This window comes from Rhineura floridana, chromosome 1, assembly GCF_030035675.1.
Source record: "Rhineura floridana isolate rRhiFlo1 chromosome 1, rRhiFlo1.hap2, whole genome shotgun sequence".
In the NCBI taxonomy this organism is placed as follows: domain Eukaryota; kingdom Metazoa; phylum Chordata; class Lepidosauria; order Squamata; family Rhineuridae; genus Rhineura; species Rhineura floridana.
Genome location: NC_084480.1, coordinates 149859868 through 149882860, shown reverse-complemented (window position 1 = coordinate 149882860; position 22993 = coordinate 149859868). Strand labels below are relative to the sequence as shown.

Sequence of the window (22993 nt, the reverse complement as noted above, 5' to 3'; positions counted from 1 at the left end):
TATCACACAATCAGCACTTCCTGGCATTATTGCCTGTCTAGCATAATTTTTTTCCTGCAAGTTTGTTTCTTGGGCTTTTGCAGCCCTTGAGGTGCTTTCTAATATAGACGGTCCAAGGACCCCTGCAGTAGGATTTCAAGTCCATCAAACCAACTGTGTATGCTGATATTGGATGGTAATCTGATTGAATCAGGTTAAGTTGACACTGGCTTGGGCCTCTTTAGTTTAGAAAAAGTAACAACCAAGAGGAGATTTGAGATTGGAATATAAAAGTATAGGGCATATGAAGATGGATCTGCACGCACACATGCAGTACTGACTCTTGGGGTCACTCACTCAATTTTAAAGGACAGTAGATTCAGGACAGACGAAAGTGCTTTCCAGAGCACATTTGATAGAATTTGCTATCACTAGATGAGGTGGTGACCACTTGCTTAGATCACTTTTTTGAAGGGCTGACTACTAGCTAAATGGGACCTCTGTTCCAGGGCTGTGTTCCCCTGAATACTGGCTGGGGGGGGGTGAACTCTAGGAGGAGGATTGTTGCCTTCATGCTTGTGGGCTTCTTAGGCATATCATACCAGCCATTGTTGGGAACAGAAAACTGGATTCGACAGAGCCTTGGCCTGATCTTACAGGGATCTTATGATATATTCTGTCCTTGTTTCATTCACTGAAGAATTATTGTATTAGGGTGCAGAAGTAAAATCAGTCAGCCCCATATAACAGTCTGTCTTAATCCATGTTCCCAACAATAGTTTTGAAAAGTTGGAATGGGTATTTACTTCCATGACAGATCTCCATGTATTTTTAGTACAACCTATCCAAATTTCTTTACCATAATTGGGCTCCTCTGGCCCAAGTGCATGTTCTTTACTCCATCCATCTAATCAGCACAGTATTGGCCTACATTATTGGGGTGGGGGTGGAGGGGAGAGAGACACATCCTTTGTCTTTTTAAAAATCTTAACTGCTTGCTTTTTGGTTTTTTAGATCTCTGAGTTTGTGCAAAAAGATGAAATAAAACCCACTGTGGTCCAGCTGCTCTGGGAACGGTTTACAGAGAAATCGCAGTGCTCAGCGTTGAAGCGCCATGCTGCCATCATGCTTCTGGGCATGATGGCACGGTGAGTCATTAGCTTAGCCTCCTTGGCCCTGGCAATGAGCTTAAGAGATACAGGGTGCTTCAGTGTAACAGCTGCATCATGTGCAACAAGGCATGAAGAGGAATCTTGATTTCTTCTCTTTCCAGGAAAGCTCTGAGAAATTATTCACATGTGCGCGCACATCCCTTCATTCTTGAGATACAGAAACATTTGTCATTGCCTCCCAGGACTTAGGTTGCCGCTCATAACTAGGATATACACGTATCTGTGTATATAGATATATACACACACAGACTACCTCTTTGGAATTAGCTGGGGAGAATTGCATTAGAAAGGCTCCTTCAATGGAGGAAGCTATCTTCAGATGGGTTACTCTTTCCAGTTGTGTCAATCAAAGCAAACTTCCATTAAAGGGGACCCCTCCTAGTTGCAGTCCTGTCTCCTTCAAAGCAACAGGTTTTTTGTTTGTTTTTTTAAGCTGTTCCTTCTCTCTTCCCTGGGTTAGATAGGTGAGAGAAGTCCAACTAATCCTGAAGTTGGGTTGGTATCGTTGTCTGTGGCCCTCACCAAGTTTCAAAGGTATTGCATTTTATGCAGGCTGAAGCCAGGTCAAAGAATTTTGGAAGTCAAATATAGTAGGGCCTCACACATATGGCAGGTTCTGTTCCAAGCCCCCACCAAAAAGCAAAAACCGCCAGAAAGTGGGGCACTGCTCAGCTGCAGCGTGGGAGCTCCCCACAATCCAGCTGACAGCAACCAGCTGTAGCGTGGGAAGCTCCAGCCGCCGCGCTACAGCTGATCAGCTGGAGCAGGCGGATGGAGCTCCCTGTGCTACAGCTGATCGCCCAGTTGGCGCCGACGTATTAGCAGAACGCTGGCAAGTGGGGCCCTACTGTACCAGTCTTGGGGTTCTTACTGTTATAGGATCCCAGTGAAATCTTTTGTTTCCCTTGTCTCCACCAGTTGAGGCTTAATGCATGACTAAAACTTTGGCATAGGGAATAAGCCCTTAGATAGCTTTGCTTCTGTGGAACAACAAGAATAATAAGCGGTGGTTTTAGTCCTTCAAAGTCACCCTAATGTGGATCTAATGAAATGTGTTTATGCCGTCATCAGAGGGAAGCCTGAGATCGTGGGGAGCAACCTGGATGTTTTGGTAGCAGTTGGGCTGGACGAGAGAGTGCATGAAGATTATCGCCTTGCCCAAGAAGTGTGTAATGCCATCTCCAAAATTGCAAATAGCCAGAAGGTCAGAATGTGCCCATGATTGGAGCAGAATTCTCTTGTCTTATTTTCTGCAGTAGGTGTAGCCAACTTTATTTGGTCTTGGCCTTGGAGGAGTTTTTAATCAGAAATGAGTAGTGCATGTATACTTGGCCTCAAACTGTAATAATATTTAGTTTACTGCAGTGCTGTGCCTAGTGTTGTCTTATGTTTTGCGTGTGTTTTAAGAGCCACTTTGAGCTATGGGAGATTTTTCTTAGTCACTTTGCTATGCCACACTTGCTCTAGATTAGTCCAAAAACTGGGGAACTCCGGTAGCCTTTAAGTGTCACAGCCCAATCTGATCAAGCATGTGTCCTTTAAGTGGAGGTGGTGAATAGAGGGCTGAGTTCAGATATGAAAATCACAAGCTGCTGTGTGTGGCCTTTACAAGGCTTGTTTTATTGTTTTATATTATTTGTATTTTTTGTATTATTTTAAATTGTTTTTAGATTTTTAAGTGCCTTTTACGGTTTTAAGGTTGTGCATAGTTTAATTGTATTTTAATTGTGTGTCTTTCTATGTTTTTAACTACATGTAGTTCTATTTGTAAGCCGCCCTGAGTTCCAGTTTGGAAAAAGGGCGGGGTAAAAATAAAGTTTCAATTCAATTGTATGGTGTGGTTGTGAGGGTTAATTTTAAGTTAAAACTGTTTGTTTATCATGGTGTGAAGTTATTGCTAAAAGGGAAACAGGAAAAAGGTTTTGTTGAACAAAATTAAAGTAGTGTCTACCTACTTTACTACAGCCTGGCCTTGGGAAAAGCAGCCCTCCCTTCCGGCTTCCACAGTCACACCTGCTCTTTGAACGTCTGTGTGAGGTTATAACTGAGGGTGAGTTACTGAAGCTGAAGGATAACGAGGGGGTGTCCACACACAAGCATGTTGCCTTATCTAATATAAGTGGCCCTTCTACTTTTCTTTAGGCTTTGCTAGATCAAGTGCATACTGGATCCCTTTCACAGAGATGGCAGTTGCTCTCATCTATCAGTTGGCAGAAGGGCCTGAAGAAATATGTGCTCAGGTCTTGCAACGTTGTAGTCGGCAGGCCCTGGAGAAGTTGCCCGAGTCTGAAGGGGCCGAGGCAGGTTTGTTGGAGATGGTAACGTTACCGTTCCTTACGGCTGAATCTGTTTGGGAGTGAGGAAGGGTGAAGTGGAAAAGAGATGACCAAGAAACCACTAAAAATGCAAGTTATAGATGAAGGGCAACAAGAACTCTCTTAAGTAGTAAATATGCAGCCCAGAAAAATAGCCAGAAAACAAGGGTTTTTGTGTTTTGTTTCTCTCTCAGAGCCTGGATCATCATCTCCCAATGAAGTTGCTAGTGACCCTAATTCTATTGATATTGTGGTGTTGACACATCTGATCTCCCTTGCTGGGGATGTGGCATTGCAGCAACTTGTCCATCTGGAGTTGTCAGTAAGCACTGAGCTACGCAGGCGCCGGGTCATTGGGGAAGAACGTGAAGCAAAAGAACAGGCTGTAAGCAAAACAAAGGTGCCAAATGACAAGGTGAGGGCTGGAGTTCTGTTGTTTCCTGTCTCTTTGCCTCCTATCATTTTGACACCATAGCGGCAGCAGATCTCTGTTTTGCATCTGGCCATAAAATTCTACGAGTCTCTCTAGTTCAGGAGCTCTTATTTTTCAACACAAAAAGTCGTTCTGAGCTCATCTTCTGTAGAAGACCCTTGCTAGGAGCACTTGCTTGTCACTACTTCATCTGTTTTTGGATGGTGGGGAGAAGCAGGGTGTTGCTAAGTCCTTAGGTATTGATTCCATTTGATCAAATCTAGTTTGAGACTCCTCTTGCAAAGATATTACAAACAGTCTGGGATTGTTCTGTATAATCTTATTTTTGAAATTCTGTTCGTCTGTGTTGTATACAAGCTTTAGAAGCAGCAGAATCCTTTGCCTAGAAATCTCATGCAGCAAACAGAAAAGCTGGTTTCCATTACTGGAATTACAGAATTTACCTGTTTTGTAGTGTGGTAAAATTGTTTCCCATCTAAGCCTATGTTTTTTCACTTAATTTTCAATCCTCTTGCCTTCAGTTAATGATGATTTGACCAGAGGAGTTGAAAAGGTGATCTCGTTGCTTCTCCCCTTTGCTCTACTCTATTTTGTTACAATATTTTGTGTTTGCTTGTATTTTGCTAGAATTATTCAGTATTCAAAATGTTGCATAGTTTGTTTTTAAACCACTGGTCTCAATTCAGTTCTCTGCTATAAAAACAAATGAAATTTGATCTGCAGACCTGATCCCCACTACCTGAGTTACAGAAACGGAGCCCTATTCCCTAGTAGTGCTTCCTCAATTGGAATTAGAGGTGCTGGGAATATTGCCTGAGGGAGTTTATCTGGGTCTGTCCTGCTTTTAAATTGGGCAGTCTGCACTGGAGGGGAAAACAGAGGATGCTAACTTCTGTTGGCTTCTTTCTGCACAGAGCAGTGGGAATGGGACCACCATGGAAGAGGACCTTGGCTTGGTTGGGGCCTCTGCTGACGACACTGAAGCAGAGCTCATCCGCACTATTTGTGAGACGGAGCTGTTGGACGGTGAGTGGCCCACTTCTCCCATGCTGGCAAATGTCTAAGAAACTGAGCTTCAGATCAAAAAGTCCCAATGAATCATGCTCTGCTGTGAATTCTCAACCTCCTACAATATGCCTTAATGAGATTGACCTATGTTACAGAGCTGATGTAAGGAGGGGGCTGCCAATACAACACCCACAAAAGCCTTCCCTGGTGCCCCCCCCAAATCAAGCTTGAAACATTATTTTGTAGCCAGTGGGATAGGTTGTGAGGTGTGTTTGGTTGCGGGATGGGGGTGTCCATGACAACTTCACTTCGCAAAAGGGACCCAAAAAGGTGAGGCCTGAGGACTCATTTTTGAAAATATAAGAAATTGCCATAAGAACCACAAAGTACCCATTTTACAGATGGAAAACCGGCAATGCTCTGAAACAGGCAAAACACCTGTGGATGCCCTCCCCCTGAAACAAATAAAACACAGACAAAAAGGCAGGCAACAGCCCCAAACAGAAAGATGCAAAACCTCTATTTTTTTAATTAAAACTGGGATGGGCAGGGAGTCTTGGCAGGTGCCAGAGGAGGATATCTGAGGGCATTGTGGTGCCCACTAGGGACCCCAGCATTATAAGGATGATGGTGATAGCTCCTTGCTGGAATACAGTACAAACTAATTGAGCAGGAAAATCTAAGTTGTATTAACCATTAGTACAAGATGTGTTTGGACTTTTCTCTTTTACTTTTTAAAATCTGAATGGTTGCCTCTCTTCTCCAATAAGAGCAGAGATTTTGGCAGGGAATCCTAATTCTGCTGTGCATCTGGGTATCTTTTCCCAGCACTTTGGAATCATGAATGGAAAAATATCCATATTGACTCTAAATCCAGATTAGAAGCTTGAACAGCCTCCGTTGGAGATTTGTTGCACAACCAGCAGTAGAGAAATACTGCAACTTGTGAAGTTGTGTAATTTGAATAGGTCACGCTTGACTTTATTATTAATCTTGTGGATTTAAAAAACATATTTTTGAAGAAAAGTGGAGATAGTCTGCGGTTAGAGAGAAGATACTTTTTATGTTCCCTAGAAACTGTCAAGTTCCTAAAAAGCCTATCTGCTACGGAAATACTGCACACAATAACATGTAGCCCATAGGATTTAAGTTACTCACCCTAGCTTATGAGAAACTATCACTCAAATGAAGTGGTTGTAGGGCTCTGTTTTAGACTGATCTGTTGCGACCTCTCTACCACCTCTCACTGTATAGGGAAACAGCTGCTTTCAGCCTTTTTTCCCCTGGTGCTCAAGATTTGCAACAACCCAGGACTCTACAGTGATCCAGCACTCTCAGCCACTGCTGCATTGGCCCTTGGAAAATTCTGCATGATCAGGTGTTTATCCATTTATGATCTTTCCCTTCCTGCTCTTCGGTACTACCTCTTGCGTTGCATTCTCTGCCATGTTCTACAACATGGAGCCGCCTCCTTGACATACCTGAGGCTGATTACGTTTTCATTTCCATTCAGTTCGGAATTCTGTGACTCTCATTTGCGACTCTTCTTCACAATGATGGAAAAATCCACCCTCCCTAGTGTGCGTGCCAACCTCATGATTGCAGCTGGAGACCTGGCCATCCGTTTCCCCAACTTGGTGGAGCCCTGGACATTCCACCTCTATGCTAGGTAAAGTTCTGGTTGGGAGGGATTAAATCTGGAAGCTGGAGGGCTATAACAGCCTGCAGTGTTGCTGGTAGTAGGAGCAAGACTTTTCCAGATGGGAAAGCTTGCAGGAGGCAGATGGGAGCACCAGGTGATAAGCGGCCAGGCTGCTTAGTACTATTACTCTAAGTGGCTTTGCTCCTCAGGTTGCGGGACCCTTGTCAGCATGTGAGGCAGACAGCTGCTTTGGTTATGACTCACCTGATCCTGAAGGATATGGTAAAAGTGAAGGGGCAGGTGAGCGAGATGGCAGCTCTTCTCATTGATCCGGAAGAGGAGATTGTGGGACTGGCTCGAAACTTCTTCACTGAACTCTCCAGCAAGGTGAGGCAAAAGGGTGTGATGCTAAACTTCTGGAATACAAAGCATCAATCTTGTTCACTTGTATGCTGCTATACTTCTTAAATGTTATATGAAGTAGGTCACCAAAGCATAGTTGCCATTTAAAAGCTTTTTTTCAAACAGCACAGGACCATTCAAAAGTCTCCCGTAAGGAAATGAGCTCAAGCACCTTGGTTTGGGACATGCCCATTCAGGATAGTGAAAGATGCAAATTGAATTTAACCTCAAAGATGACCTGTAAGTCTGCAACTAGGTGGAAACTTCCTAGTAGTGGGATTTATGGTGTCAACACTCTCATTCACCGTTGGACAATGTTCATATTTTCCCTGGTTTCATTTCCTCCACTAGGACTTAAATCAGGTCAAAGTTCAATTCTTATTTCATCAGAGGTATGGCACATCATGCAAGTGTTTGATAAGAACAGCAACACATCCTCCCTGCAGAGGAGGCAAGATGATCAATGCTGTGTACGTGTTTGACCTAAATGGCCCTATTTGCATGGACAACAAGCCACTAAGGGGAAAAATAGGCCTAGTTCTCACCAAGGTGACAAACCTGTGCCTGGTTTTATTGCTTCAGACAGAAAGTGGGGACTTACATAAAGACCTATAAGTAGCAAAGTAGCGTGCTGCAATCCTTCTCCCTGCCATCTAGTTTCTATGATGAAGGGAACTTTTTTCCCCTTGTATGCAGGACCTTTGTTATAAGTCCTGACTTGCAGCCTGAAATGATACGGTGATGTGATACCGCCTCTGCTTCAGGCAACAAGTTACCTTGGCCCAGGCTTAGTTCAAGAACTGGGAAGATTCTCCATCCTCCTCTCTAGCTCCTGGACAGAAAGATCAGGGCTGGCTGTTCTTACTCTTACTGAGCTGCCTGCCACTCGAATGAACCCCAGCCTTTCCCTCTTGTTCCAGCTGGGGAATGTTGGGACTGCCCTTGCCCCTCCCCAAAAGCATCAGTTTGCAGAGAAACATCTGATCTGTTTGGTCCAAAATCTTTCCTGGAGAGCCAAGTCTTAGCCTGCTACCACAAGGACCAAAGTGTTGGGCCCTGGCAGGCCTTCCTAGGACATACACCTAAGGTGTACATAAGACATACACCACTTGGGAGACATCTGCCTATCTTCAGTTGATGCGGACACACTTGAGTAAGGCCTCAGATATTGAACAGAGCACAAGAGGGCACATACAGTGGAAGGTGGCCCTTAAGGTACTTGAAGCAGGCCCTTAAATTGAGCCTAGAACAAATAAGTAACCTTTATAGATTATGCAAAATCAATGCTCTACTTTGACTAGAGCCTACCAACAGTCCCGCAATATTTTGTACTGGTTGAAGTCTCCAAATTTTACAACAGTCTAGTCTAGAGATTACTCAGGTATGAACAACCATGGCCCTAATGCACAATTGGTGTAGGACAGTCACTAGGAGTGCTTTCTGTCTGCCCAAGGAACACAGTCCAAGCTAAACTGATTGGGGGGGAAGGAGTGCAACCCCATCCAAAACAGCCTATATACCTAATCCTAAATCAGGCAACTCCACCCACTATCCAACAATACCTCCATCTTAACAGGATTAAATTCCAAACAGTTTTGGGTTTCTGCTGCCTTTGATCTCTTGAAAGTGAGAGAACTGGATGTCGTCAGTGTAATGACTCCTTTCTCTGGCTTCCATATGTGGCTTCGTATAGATGTTTAAAAGTGTGGGCAGTAAGATGCAGAGCTTGGAAGTAACTAGTTACAAGTAACGAATTACTTGTAATTTATTACTTTTTTGAGTAACGAGAGGGTAACTTCATTACATTTTGCTGGTAATAGAACGAGTAGTAACTTCATTACTTTTGAGGAGTAATTGTAATGTTTCCAGCATTACTTTTGCATATTACTTGGGGGAGAGGAGCAGGGGAAGTCTTCTGCTCCTCTGATTTGTGAATAAAAATCATGTGCTTCAAATTGGGCTTCTGTGCAATATGTGTGTTGGGGTTTCATCATTGCTGGGGGTGGGGTGGGGAGGATGTGAGATTCTGTTATGCCATTCTGTTAATCTTACGGATAATTTTTTTTTATTCTACCCTCTGTGTGTGTGTGTGCTTATTTTTAATGTTGTTTTAGGCTACTTAGATGTGCAGCAGACAAGGCCAGCACCTTGTACGTGCTTTTTTAAAGTAACTGAAATGTAACTGTAGTGATTACTTTTGAGAAACAGTAAAGTAATTAGTTACTTTCAGAGCAATTGTAATTGTGACGGCAATTACTACTTTTGGGGCCATGTAACTGTAATTTATTACTTTTAAAAAGTAATCTTCCAGGCTCTGGTAAGATTATTATTATTTATTATTTAGTTTAATTTATATACCGCCCTAAGCCCGAAGGCTCTCTGGGCGGTGTACAAAAAGATAAAAGCAAGCATAATATATAAATACAATAAATACAATAAATCAAGAGACAAAACAAACAAACAATAAAGAACCAAACAACATCCAAAATACAGAAATACTGTTAAAATACACTTTAAAATGCCTGGGAGTATTAAAAGGTTTTCACCTGGCGCCGAAAAGATAGTAGCGTCGGCGCCAGGTGCACCTCATCGGGGAGACTATTCCACAGTTCGGGGGCCACCACTGAAAAGGCCCTGGTTCTAGTCATCACCCTCCGAGCTTCTCGATGGGAGGTACTCAGAGGAGGGCCTTAGATGTTGAGCGCAGTGTACGGGTAGGTTCATATTGGGAGAGGCATTCCACCAGGTATTGCGGTCCCATGCCGTGTAGGGCTTTATAGGTCAAAACCAGCACTTTGAATCTAGCCCAGAAACAAATAGGAAGCCAGTGCAGACAGGCCAGAAAAGGTGTTGTATGAGCGGACCTTCTGGTCCGCGTCAACAATCTGGCCGCTGCATTCTGGACTAGCTGTAGTTTCCGAACAGTCTTCAAAGGCAGCCCAACGTAGAGCGCATTGCAGTAGTCCAATCTAGAAGTTACCAGAGCATGAACAACTGAAGCGAGGTCGTCACTGTCCAGATAGGGACGTAGCTGGGCTACCAATCGAAGATGGTAAAAAGCATGGGACCCTGTGATATCACAAAGGCCAAAGGGTACACTGTTAATCCCCCAGCACCTTCTCCTGATACCTGGAGGACATCTTCAACACAGTACCTCCTAACCTCTTTATCTGAGAGCCAACCCAGAAGGATAGCATGGTTGTATATATTAAATGCTGCTGAGAGAGCCAGGAGAATCAAACAGGGTAACACATCCTGTCTGTCTCCTGCACAAGCCATCCACTAGTACAGAGAATGTGGAACCGTTTTCAGCCCGAGGGCCACGTTCTCTTCTGGACAACCTGCTGAGAGCCACGTGTCAGTGGTTGGCACAGCCAGAGGCAACCATGGGTAGAGAAACAAAGGTAATGTCCTCCATCCAGACAAGCCAGAGGCATTATTCAAAGACACATTCCAACCAGGTAAAAACACTCTGGGTGCAAAGCAGGGCCAGACAGAGAAGTGAAGGGCCGCATTCACCCCCAAGCCTGAGGTGCCTCACCTGTGCAGTAGGACAGCCAAGGCAATTTCAGTTCCAAAACAAAAGGTCATCTGGAAGTGATCCAGACAACCAAGGTCAGCCAAACTTTGCGAGCCCCTGTTCAATAGTCACCAGAGCGTAAGTGTTCTAAATAGTAGATTGTTCCACTTAGTTGTTTTATTGTATATTTAAATGCTCTAAAACTGATCAAATTGCTGCTTTTCCACCAAGAAGCAAAAAACATTTCACGTGATACTCTGTTAGTGTGTGCTTCCTTTCCCCCTCCCACTGTTTTTTTTCATTCTCTGAAAGTACCCTCCTGTATTTTGTACAAGAGGTGGAGTCCACTTGTCCCAAGGAGAAAGAGAGTCCTTGCTGTGCTCTTTCTAGGCTAGCTCTTCTTGCACTCTGTCTGAGAAGCTTCCCTCTCTGTGCTTAGTGAAAAAACAAAACAAAAAATCTCTGGGCCAGACCCTTATCTTTGTTTTAGTGTGTGTATCTTAACCAGGAGTCTCTAAAGGCTGTAGGGTCTGGGCCCCGGCTGCAAGACTGGCTGCACCACTATCCTTGGTAGCAGCAGAATGGTGCAAAGGCTCAACATCTTGTATTCTCCATGCAGGATAACGCTGTGTACAACTTGCTTCCAGACATCATCAGCCGTCTCTCAGATCCAGACTCTGGCATAGAGGAGCAGCCTTTCCGCACTGTTATGAGGTAACCTTGTTCCGGTTTTGTGTGTTTCCCACCACTTCCACCCCTTGCCCTTTTGAGGCACAGAGCTTCCCAAGTGCCCAGGCTGGCAGAAGGACACAGCTGTGTTACCAGGCCAAATTTACTAATGGCAGTCTTGAAAAATAAATAAAAAGGGGGAGACAACAGCACATCAGATAGCGGAGGCTAGGTCTGTCGACTGGGTAAATTTGAATCTCCTGGTCCTGTGCCATTTCTGGGAGGTGGAACAGTGAAGGAGTATTGTGTCCTCTGTGCCTTGCTTGTGGGTTTCCCAGAACTATCCGGCTGTCCGCTGTTGGGAATCTTCGTGGGATCCAACATGGGTTTTGGATTAAGAGACCCAGGTTCTAACTGCTGTTCAGCTCACTTTGCAGATAAGCAGTACTAATTATCACAATGGGAGCCAGAATTTCCCAGAAAATGTTAAAATGACTGTCCTGTGCCCCTGTAGGATGCAGCAGCATGTTAGATGCTGTTCAGAATCGCAAGTGTTTTCAGATTTGGAGAAGACTTGATGAAACTCTTAGAGTGGTATTCAGGGCTAGTCCTACTCACATGAAATTAATGAACATGACTAACACATGTTCATTAATTTCAGTGGGTTTGCTCTGAGTAGAGCTTAGTGGAATACAACCCTTACTCCTTTGTTATAAGAAGTCTGAGTCTTTTCTCACCATCCAGGTTCCTTTGAGGCTCAGTGGTACCATTTTAATACTATACTGTGTTCTATGTACCCATTTCCCTCCCGTCAGGGTCTCTCCCATGGCCAGGGTGATGCCATTACTTCATGTACAGTCCCCTGTGCTCTCGTGTCCCATCCTAATTCTGCCTCATCTAGGCTTTCTCCGCTGCATGTGAGATTGTGATGGAGTTAGAATCAGGGCTCCTTCTGATAGTGCTGCTGCTTGAGCTGCTCTTTCCTCCCACATCCCAGCCCTCGCCTTCATACGCCGCCGGGAGCTGAATCAGCATCTTCAGGCGACTCTGGCAGCCAAGCCTCATCCTCTCTGGCACAGTGGTCTGGAGTGTGGGAGCTGGAGCTGTGTGCAGCTACCTCTGCACAGTGCTTTTATAAGAAATCACACTTGCGTGCTATACAGTTCTAGTCACCTTATCTGAAAAAAAATGTATTGGGGAGGGGAGACAGCTTACAGCTCATCAAGGTTGTAGAAAGATGATGTGAATTACAGGGGAGCCCAGCTCCTTCCCCCAAGTCCCCTAGCAACTGCAGAGGGGCTTGTAAAAAGAACTGCATTAGTGTATTTCCTCTTCCTTGGCATCTTTATGGGTTATGGGGAACGCAAGAAGCTCAAAAGGGGCTCTCCCTATTTCTTGCCTTCTCCAAAGCCCCACAGGAGGTGGAACAAGACCCCTTCTCCAAGTTCTTTGCAAATGCTGGAGGACTCGGCAGGGGGACCAGTGGCCATGACAGTGTAGTACGCCAGGCCAAAATGGATGCCTGATACTTCCAGATGGAAGATGAAATACTTGATACTGTGAATACATACATGGTGTTTCTCAAGCATAGAGGGCCTCACGGAAAGTCAGTCCCTTAAGACTGGTTTCGGAAATGGTCTCGGAGAGGGTAGGTGCCATTCTTGATGAAAATGCTCTTGTGTCATTGACCTTAGCAAATTGTCTATTCTGGCTTCGGATGTTTGGGTATGTTTCCGTTCTCTTGGTCCCTTCAGACTATTGGTTGCTCCTGCTGATATGATAGGAGAGACCACGTGAAGCTGCTGAAAGCTGGAGGTCAACAGCAACTGCGTTCTTAATCCCCCTTCCCCCCACCCTTTACAGGCAGCTCTTCTCATTTATCACGAAGGACAAGCAGACAGAGAGCCTGGTGGAAAAGCTTTGTCAGCGGTTTCGGACTGCTCGGTAAGTGAGGAATTTCCAGGGAAACGGGCATACTACCTGGGAACATACATTTCAGTCCTCTAGATTCTGAAATTGGACACCATGAGCTGTGGAATGAAGAAACTGGCAGATGAGAATTGGATGGAAAGGGTGTGCCTGCTTCACAAAAGTAAGGAGATGAGTCACGAAGGCCAAAGGCTAGTTGTCCTACTGCTACAACTGTCTTAAACTAATGACAAATCTACAGAGTCAACTAAGAGAGCATGGCCTATCTGTGGGACGGTTCAGTGGGCAGGACTGTCTGGGCTTATACATTTGCCAGTAGGCCAATAGCGGCTGGAGCTTGTGCTGTCCCCTCTCCCACACACCCCTTGGGTGCAGAGGGACTGACAATTTCTGCCAGATCATATTTGTTCCCTGGCAGGGGGAAATTCCATCAAAACTTACCCCTGTTCTCTGAGGGCTGCTGCATAGTGTCCCCTCTGGAATTATTGAGGGCAGGCAAAAAATGTAGAATTGGTTGTAATTATAGGTTGTCCTTACTTGCCATAATTGCTACTTTGCAGCTAGGGTGGGATGTAAATTACATTTTCATACTAGACAGTTGCCGCTGTGTGTTATGACAGTTTTGAAACCAGTGAAGGCAACCTTGCTGAGGTCCTTTTCTTAGATTAAGATGGGTGTTGTCCTGAGGGAAGAGCTAGTGACAAGGATACAGAAATCCTTTAAAGTTCTAGAAAAGAGGCGTGCCTAAATGGCATTGTCTGCAGCCGTTTTTTAGGTTGTGCGCTCTCCAAACTGATTATTGAGAGAGAAGCTGTTTGTCCAGTTTGGATACCAGCCCAGGAGCTGAGGAGGCAGCCAACAGGCCAAGATGTTTTGTAAAAGTTTGCCAAAGTGAACTGGCAATCCAGGCACAGCATTAGTACAACCTTGTGTTCAGTGAGCTTGGCTGTGCTACTAGATAATGTTTCCTTTTGTGGTGGTGGTTTTATGTTTTGAAATCAAGCTCATGCCACCTCACCTGAATGGCCCCGAATCCTTGTTACACCGATGTACAACTTCTCTTGTGCAGGCTAATGACAGAAAAGTGTATACAGTGCTCATGTGATCAGCGCTTTGTCCTATGTGGTGGTGTTGCCTCTGATTAGCTCTCTGATTCCTGATTTCTTCATATGAAAGTCAGGCCTAGTTCTGTTTGAAGTGCTAAGCCTATATCTGGGCTGTACTACAGGGTCTCACAGGATGTAAAGTGCTCTTGTGTACGCTTCACAGCAAAGGGGTTCTGGAACACCTGCTCACTTATATTTGCTTTAAGAACTATCTGCCGAAGTGGCCCTAGTAGCAGGCAAAGATGCCATGCTGCAGTCTGTACTTTTGACTGGAAATGGTACCACTGAGGCACAGATTTCCCTTCTCTTATATGTTGGTATCTCTTCAGTATGGAAAACTTTAGCCAGGGTACAACAATCTTGCTCACCATAGCAAGGGATAAGCAAGGCTCTGGTGAGCGAGATGGGCTCTGAAGCTACAGGGGGAGAGTGGGTGAAGCCCTCCCCAGCCCCAATTCCCAGTCTGGGATTTGTCTGGACTCTGTGCTTGGCAGCAGAAGTGCAGAGCCATTGCAGGCTTCCAGCTCGCAGCAAGCCAACGCATCTCCATCTCTCCTCTGAAACTTGGAGTAGAATCTCCTGACCTCTGTGCTCCATTTCAAAGGGGTAGTGGTAGGTCAGGGACAAGATCCTTCCTCTCTGGACTTGGTCTACCATCAGTGAAGGCAGACTGTGGTTTTGTCTCTTCTGCAGAACAGAGCGTCAACACCACGATCTGGCATACTGCCTTACCTTGCTTCCACTCACTGAACGAGGTCTCCGTAAGATGCAAGACAACTTTGATTGCTTTGCTGACAAACTTCAGGACACAGCTGTCTACAATTGCTTCCTGGCTGTGCTGAGCCGGCTTCGCAGGGTGGGCACTAAGCCTGAGATGAAGGTGAGGGCCACTAGTTTGTTCTTAAGCTGGGCAGGGAGTGGTTGCCCTTTTTCTCCTGAAACAAAGAAAAATCAAGGTGCTTCACTGTTGGCACCTGAGCATGCAGTATTATTTATATGTATGTATACGGAGATTTCTACTTTTGTATGTGGTATCACTCTTCAGGCGCTTACTGAAGAATTTGAGCAGAAGCTCCGGATGTGCCACAACAGGGGCCTGGACTCTCTCACTGAAGCTCCTCCTCAAGAGTCCACAGGCCACAAAGGCAGAAATACCCCTCTGCATCAGACAGCAAAGAAAGCAGCAGCAAGTATGTTCACAGTTTACAAATTTGCATTGACACTTTTACATTTTCCTGCTGAATTAAGATGCCAAATTCTTGCCAACTGATAGGGCTTTTTACAACTCTTGAAATATTTTCTAAACTCTTGAGGGCTAGGAAGGGGCACTATTGAACAGTAGGTATAAGGAGGGTCCGGCAAGGGGTACCTGGAATTATGTACAGTGAATGGGATTTCTCAAAGTTGATAACGACATTGTCGAGAGTAGTCCTCCTTCCCTCACTGATTTTTGTGGGCCTCTTGTAAAAATAAAAAACCATGCAGGTTTCCCTTGTAACAATGAGGATGTGACTATTGCCTTTTTTTATCTAAAAGTTCAAAAGCCTCAGGATTCTGAACAAGACTTGAAATGATCTGGCAAATATAACTTGTAATGCAGATTTCTATTTACCTCCAAAGCTTATACCTCTCGTCTCGATTTTGAGTACAACACTGTCAAATGGCTTTGTATGTAACATGGTTTGCTTCAGTATAATCCTTTGTAGAGATATCCTTGGGAAAACATTATGACACTTGTATGTGATTTTTACTTGAAAAACCCAAGAATAGGAGCCAGAAAAAATGGTCCCACTTGCTTTATGAAGAGTTAGTAAATAGTATCTAGTTAATCATTTGTATGTTCAGTCTTTGTAGCTTCTTCCAACTCCCACTTCCTTTGTAGGCTCACGTCGGCGACCTCTGCGTGCAGCCAACAGAGAGGCTGGCTCACCCTTTTTCACTCCTGAGCCCCGTGTTTCCAAACCCTCCAGAAAGACTTCAAGACTGAAAGTTTCTGTTGTCTTCTCTAGCGATGAAGAGAACAGCCCAGAGGAAGGTGGGAATATGTTCTGCATGTGCCTGAACATTGGGATGGAAGAAATGTATTTGGAAGGGTCTCCCTTTGAAATGTTTTTAGGGAGATGTGAAGACCTTAGAGCCACCTGTTGAGAGTTTCCTTCGTCAGCTCTTTGATCTGTTAGCCACCCTGAAAATGTTCTTATGCTGAGAAGTAGGTTATAAATTCAAACAGGATATAAGACATTGTTCCTTCAGACTTGTTGTTGCCACCCATTGTACAGGCCGATTTCCTCCAAAGCAAACTGGTTCTCTCTTCTCTTTCAGAACTCTGTGCCGAACTGACAGATGAGGAGACGCCAAGCAAAAGGACTCCCATTTCCCGTGCATCTCGCTGTGGTCGGTGATGATGATGCCCTTCATAGACTCTCTCTTGGTTAACGGGGATAAAGCTCACAAGTTTTGGATGTACTGCTTCTCCAGGTTTTGCACATGTTAAAGCAATGCAGTGTGGCAGCTTGGACTTTGAGATCTTGCATCACAACATGGAGATTGCTCAGCCTCTCCAACCACAAGCTTTCAAGAAGATGAAGGCGTTAGTATGCACAAGCGCATGACTAGTAAAATGGGCAGCATAGGCCTTGAGTAAATATGTGCCATTTCATGCAAAGTACTAACTCTTTATTTTGGATGGGTTCTTGATTTTTCAAAGTGCCCCTGAGAACTATAATATCATTTTTCTTAAATGTAAAATATGTAGATTACAGTAAATGCCATTCATATTAAAAAAAAAACTTCTATCCAGTCTTATGTGACCACAGTACCTATTCCACTATTAAAATTTTCACTTGTCAACTAAATGGACTGTCTTTTGCACACTGATTATACAGCCACAAGAGTGGCTATAGCCAACATGGATTTTTCGCATTCCACAATGTTAAATTGAAAATACCCCTATGCCATTCTGCTGCTTCCCATAAGCTCATTTCAAAACAAAACCTTACAAAACTTATAGTCCTGAACTCAGAAACGCTTGATTAACAACGTAGTGGTTAGAGTGTTGGACTATGACCTGGGAGACCAGGGTTTGAATCCCCACACACCCATGAAACTCACTGGGTGACCTTGGACCAGTCACTGCCTCTCAGCCTCAGAGGAAGGCAATAGTAAACCTCCTCTGAATACCGCTTACCATGAAAAAACTATTCATAGGATCGCCATGAGTCGGAAGAATCGAGAGTTTGAAGTGTAAAACGAGAAAAAAAATCCAGTCCCCGTTAGACTTCTTTCTGTCAGTGGTTTTATAATTTGTTGAAATTAATTAAAAATCAGCCAAGTTCACAGAGTACCTGTAATCCTATTATTGACCTTGCCCCATACTGACCATCTTCTGTGGTTCAAAGGTTTAAAAAAATACATGGCTGATGTTTAATTTAAGAAATTTAACATTGTCAATTATAAGCATGGGCATTCTTAGTAAAAAGCAGTGTTCTAACAGGCAGACTAATAGCTGTTTGGCTTGGCTAATCAGGTGACTACACCCAGGTCAGACCTTTATTTCACTTTAGACAGTCGTGGCTTCCCCCAAAGAATTCTGGGAAGTGTAGTTTGTGAAGGGTGCTGAGAATTGTTAGGAGACTCCTATTCCTCTGTCAGAGTGCCCATCGGCAAAGTGGTTGCAGCTCTGTGAGGGGAATAGGGCCTCTCCTAGCATTCTCAGCACCCTTCACAACCTACACTTACCAGGATTCTTTGGGGGAAACCATGTCTGTCTAAAGTGAAATAAAGGTCTGGTGTGGATGTGGCCAGGGACTACTTTGGTTTAAATTTGAGTGGGAGGCTATATGTGCCTGCTGTAGAATAAAAAGGTGGGGCACACCCTGAAAAACGATACTGTTTACAATGTTTTCCTTTTGGAAAGGAGAGGGGCTTTCCCTCTGCCCAGTGCCCACCCACCCAATCTCCTCCCCTCCCTCTTTCCCCCTGCCCCTCCCCAGGCCAGTTTCACCTATCCTAAGCATGAATGCACAGGAGTAAGTTCCATTCAATTCAATAAGCATGCAAATGATCAGACCTACCTTCTCTCCCCCTCCTCTTCCTCCTCCCCTGCCCACTGGACTGTGAAAGACCAACCCAAATTGTGTTTGCATTTTTGCAAATTTGTAGGGAAGTACAATATCTCAGAGAGGAAGTTAGGTCTCCTGCTCCCCTGGTGCATTCACTATAGCTGCCCAATTTCCCTACTTTTTAAAAATTTGATAGAAATATCTGTTGGCTTATAGGTACATTCTTGAACCACAAAGGGTGTTTTTTTTTGCCTTATATGCACGCATACATTTCTGCCAAATTCAAACATTTTAAGAGTTCTGGGATTTTTCCATTGTCCCAGGCAATTTTTGTTGACATCAACAAATTAATTACCTACAGCCACAGTATTAAATATAACTAATAGAAGATCTAAACCAAATATAAAACAAAATTATTAGATGCAAATAATATGAATCGACAGTTCCACTGTGTGTGAAAAAGATCTGCCCAGGGAGTCTTGCATTTCCAGCATTTTAAACCTGGTTTCAGAAAACATTTTACTAAATCAACCTTGTGTTAAATACCACTGAAGTATCAGTTCATACTGTGTCTTGCTTAAAGACACTAAATTACTTAACAGAGCAACATATATCTAATGTATTTGTATTGCAAAATGGTTTAGAAGGGAGGAACCTGCTGTTAAGCATAGGGGAGGTAGTGCTGCCTAATTTGCAATGTCATGGGAAGGTATGAAGTGATCTATAAGTATGTTTGATCCTTGTCTATGGGCTTTTTATCTGAAGTGGCCTGGGATCCAATGGAAGTTGTGGGGGGTTCCCCCCAATAGTTCTGTACAACTTAAGAGGAATGGTGTAGGGAAACTGGGCGCTAGGAGCCTCAAGCAGCTCTCCAAGCCTCTATCCGGCCTTGGGATTCTCCCCAGGCAACACTCCTTGCTACCTTTTGCCTGGTTGGCATGTGTCCTTGAACTGTGAATGCCTCTTGCTTCCCCAGATGGAGATGTGTGTGCATGTAGAAACCTCCAACTTGCGTGGCTGGAATGTAGTTGACAGTACAAAAGGAAAAGTCTGGTCTATTGCTCCATTCATATTTGTCTCTGGCCTCACCCAGAACTGGCCAGAGGGCCCCAGAAGTTTTCCTATGAAGCAAAGCTGGTCCTCACACTGAAAAGAGTTATCTATGTTGGAAGTGGGGCAAGAGCAACTCCTGTTTTGTTCTTTTGTTTATGCTCCAGAGGGAAGATAGAGCTAGGGTCCTCCAGATGGACAGACTTGTTTACCTTTTTACCTGTGATGCTCTGACTGACGTCCTTTTGTCACTAGACTGTGACGTCTTTAGGGAAGCTTACCTGCCCCTCCTCCTTCCACCCTCTCCATTCCTTCTCCGGCTGTACAGGAGAGAGGAGACATCCCTTTGTCTCTGCTCTCTCTCCTACCATGAGGCTGACTCCCACACCTGGGTGTTATGCCTCCAACTTAGCTAGTTAGTTAGAACTAGGTATGCCTTTTCTATCTACTGTGTATTTCTCTAAATAAAGTAGCTTTTCTTATTTTACCAAGTCTCCAGTCTCAGTGATGCAGGGTAAAAGCCTGCTTTCTTAGGCAAACGCCCGCGCATGCCGGCACACTCGCATTTCAACATCTGCTGTTGCTCTCTGCTGCTGTGGTGCTGCTTTTAAATGAAATTAAGCAGCACAACTACACACAGCGCAACAATCTACTCCTGGTACAGTCTCCAAAAATCTGTTCCAAGCAACTTTTGTGTTTGATGCCACTGTCATACCTGGCTTTCCAGCCCCAAAGACTCATCCCAGCCCCTTTTATAAGATACTTTTCCTGAGTAGCATAAGTGTATACATCCGAGTTAAGTTGATCAAAGCTGCCACTGAATCTTGGAATGACTTGCCCTGCAGTGCTAGAAAGCGTTCTAATGGAACTGACCAAAGAACATGAACAGATGTGAATATCAATAGTCTATAAAGTTTGGCATCCTGTCTGAGAAAGATGGCAAGCAAGATATGATGGCAATATCCTTTCACATTTGATTCCAGGAAGCTGGAACGTGTAGGTAGGCTGTGTCTGAACTTGGGGGCTGTAGCTCTGAATACAGTGGCTTGCCATATATTCCCACCCCCATCTAACTTTTGTGTTGTATTTGAAGCTTTTTGTCTTGATCCCTGGTTTTCTAAGAGTAATTACCCTGTCAATTGGGTAGACATCATTCATGATTTTGCAAACTCATATCATTTCTATGGTTGCTGACCTAGCCACAGTATTAGATTACTTACAGGGTTTTCAGTTTAAGGTATAAATTGCCTTTCACATCCAATGGTGCAATCCTAACATTCCATTCATCTCTTTATTTTCTTTTGCTTGATAACCCTTTTTGGATTTTGGCAGAAAATAAGAACAAAAACATTCACTGCCTTGGGGTGAAAATGAGCATGGGGGAATTCAGTACATCTGAAAGCCACAGAAGACGAATTCTGGCTCATGCTGTGGGCTCTCCCATGCCATTCCCGGGGGGGGGGGAAATAAAGTTTGGCCCACAGCTTTCCTAGCTTGACTTCTGGAAGCTAGGAATACAGTACCTGTTAATGAATTATAGCTGGTCTGGGGACTTGAGAGTTCCGGAGGACTTCATGTCAAGAGGGGTACTGAAGCCATCAAATCAAGCATTCACTTAGCAAAAGAGGCCAGTTTGGTTCAGAAAGCTGGGGTGCATGCGTGTTGCAGTCAGATGATGGCAAATAGCCCCAGAATGCTTGTCTTTTACTTTAATATTCCAAAATATATTATCTTTGAATAAGCTAGGATAAGAGTACTTGGATCTACCTTTCCTTAGAGATTAATATTGGATTAATACCCAGTCTTGGAGACTGATAATGCTATGCTATCTCTTTTAATACAAATCTCACACAAAAACCAGTTGTCTTCCAGCTAAGACTTTGTAATGATGGTTTTGATACAAAATATCCTAAAAATCCAGCTTTTGCTGTGGTTGCCTGCACTTGAGGAGGAAGTTCTGTTTTGGCCTGAAGATACCTGAAGAGAGTTCCAGTATAGGAACCCAGGCAGACACATTCAACCAATCTGAGTTGCAACACCTCTTGGAAAACCCATTGATTGCTGTCCCCTTTGCTGTGAATCTCTGCCATCACCCGCTTATCTGTAAATTTAAAGTAACCAAAAGAGCATCATGGACTTGTTAAGCCAAGATATGTTCGCCTAAAATGTCACTCCTTTCTTCTTCCTCTCTCACCACAATTACTAATCTAGTAGTTTCAATAGCCTGAGGTTCCCGCCAGAAGATCCCAAAAGATATGTTAATATTTCCTCCACTCACTTGGAGAGCAGAATAATTATGTAATTTTAGAAGCCATTTCTCAGACATTTAGGACAAATTATTCCTGAGTGGCACTGTTTAAAAACCTTTTAGCACCTGATCACAGCCAGGAAGACAGGGCTTGTAGTCTTTGTTTTTATTTTAATTTTTAAGCTTAACTTGGGTGTTGCTGGCCAAACCCTCACTCTCTCCCTTTCCCGTGTTCTGCTTTCAAGCCCAATCAGGACCCTGTTTCCTAGGGAGACCTGCTCTTGCCATGCTCTTCTTCCTTGGCTGTCTCACCCCCACAATTAATATTCTTCCCTCACAATCCATAGCCACCCACTGCTGCAAAAACGGAACTTTTATTCTCTGCCATTTGCTCCCTTCTGATTCTTAAACACTTCCCCAAAGCTCCACAAGTCTCCCTTCAAACTGCCTTTTCCTCTGACCGCCTTCTGTTCTCTTTCGAGACCAAGTGGCTCCAGTCAGCATTCATTTTTCTTCTGGGCCACTTTCATCCCTTCAGTAAAATCTCCCTCTTCCCCTCATTCAGCCAACATTCTTCTCTCCTGACTTTCCCCTGCTCACTTTTATGGCATCCTCCTTCGCGCGTGTGTGTTTGGGCATGCTTTTAGAATATAATTAGTTCTAACTCGTTTATTCATTGTAACCTCTGGTAAACATAGCCTTTCGTTAGTGTGTTCACTGATTTTAACACTTTTCACAAATATGCCAATTCCTTTTTGATATAATAAAATTGACATTTGATCTATCTTGTCATGCTTCTTAGCCATTGGGGTGCCAAACTATGGAGTGCATCTCAATGTCAAAATATCCAAAAACAGTAGTGTCAGGGTTACATGTGGGAACTGCAAGCGTACTTTCAAGCTGCACACTTCATAACAGTTTAGTTATTCTTAAGATTTTCACTGCGTTCACTGAAGTTAGGAACATGCCTGCAGTGAAATGACCCACAACCTCTAAAAGAAAATGCAAGACTCCTACAATCAAATAGTGGTTTATGGTTTATTTTTATTAATATTAGACTAGATCACCGTATCTGGATGGGATCCCCTCACTTGTGGCCTGGGTAACTTGGAGACTGCTGATGTAGGCATCAAACTTCACTCAAAGCCCTCAACAATCAGGCCTGCAGCCAGAAGTCTTGTAGTAAAGGAGCCTAAAGAGCCAGGCATAAACATAAACACATCACACTACCTATATTTATGTGCAACTTTAATGTTAAATGAACAATTGGGAAAACCCATGCAAGCATGCCTTGCACCTCCATAAGTAAAATGAGTTAAATAGCAGTAAAAGAAATGCATATACAAGTGTCTGGAATGTCCCTGTAGGGATCGGATGCTCCCTACATCAGAAATGCAGGTTGTAGCTGGATCTGAAATGTTCCACTAATATGTCAGTATATTAGTCATTGTTCTGTGGT

General features: G+C 44.0%; 1 protein-coding gene across 4 annotated transcripts in view; it reads left to right on the top strand.

Moving 5' to 3' along the window:
- NCAPD2 (non-SMC condensin I complex subunit D2) overlaps positions 1–17020 on the top strand; it is a 37087-nt gene extending 20067 nt beyond the window's left edge. For all 4 annotated transcript variants that reach the window (XM_061637359.1, XM_061637378.1, XM_061637370.1 and 1 more), the window contains 15 exons: positions 994–1127; positions 2223–2355; positions 3117–3201; positions 3294–3455; positions 3661–3881; positions 4814–4925; positions 6162–6285; positions 6421–6576; positions 6759–6936; positions 11091–11185; positions 13004–13084; positions 14869–15055; positions 15221–15365; positions 16058–16210; positions 16498–17020. In XM_061637359.1, the coding sequence (XP_061493343.1) occupies positions 994–1127; positions 2223–2355; positions 3117–3201; positions 3294–3455; positions 3661–3881; positions 4814–4925; positions 6162–6285; positions 6421–6576; positions 6759–6936; positions 11091–11185; positions 13004–13084; positions 14869–15055; positions 15221–15365; positions 16058–16210; positions 16498–16577 (2046 nt within the window). In that variant the 3' untranslated portion in view covers positions 16578–17020. The remainder of the gene's footprint in view (positions 1–993; positions 1128–2222; positions 2356–3116; positions 3202–3293; positions 3456–3660; positions 3882–4813; positions 4926–6161; positions 6286–6420; positions 6577–6758; positions 6937–11090; positions 11186–13003; positions 13085–14868; positions 15056–15220; positions 15366–16057; positions 16211–16497) is intronic.
- Positions 17021–22993: the final 5973 nt, after the last annotated feature.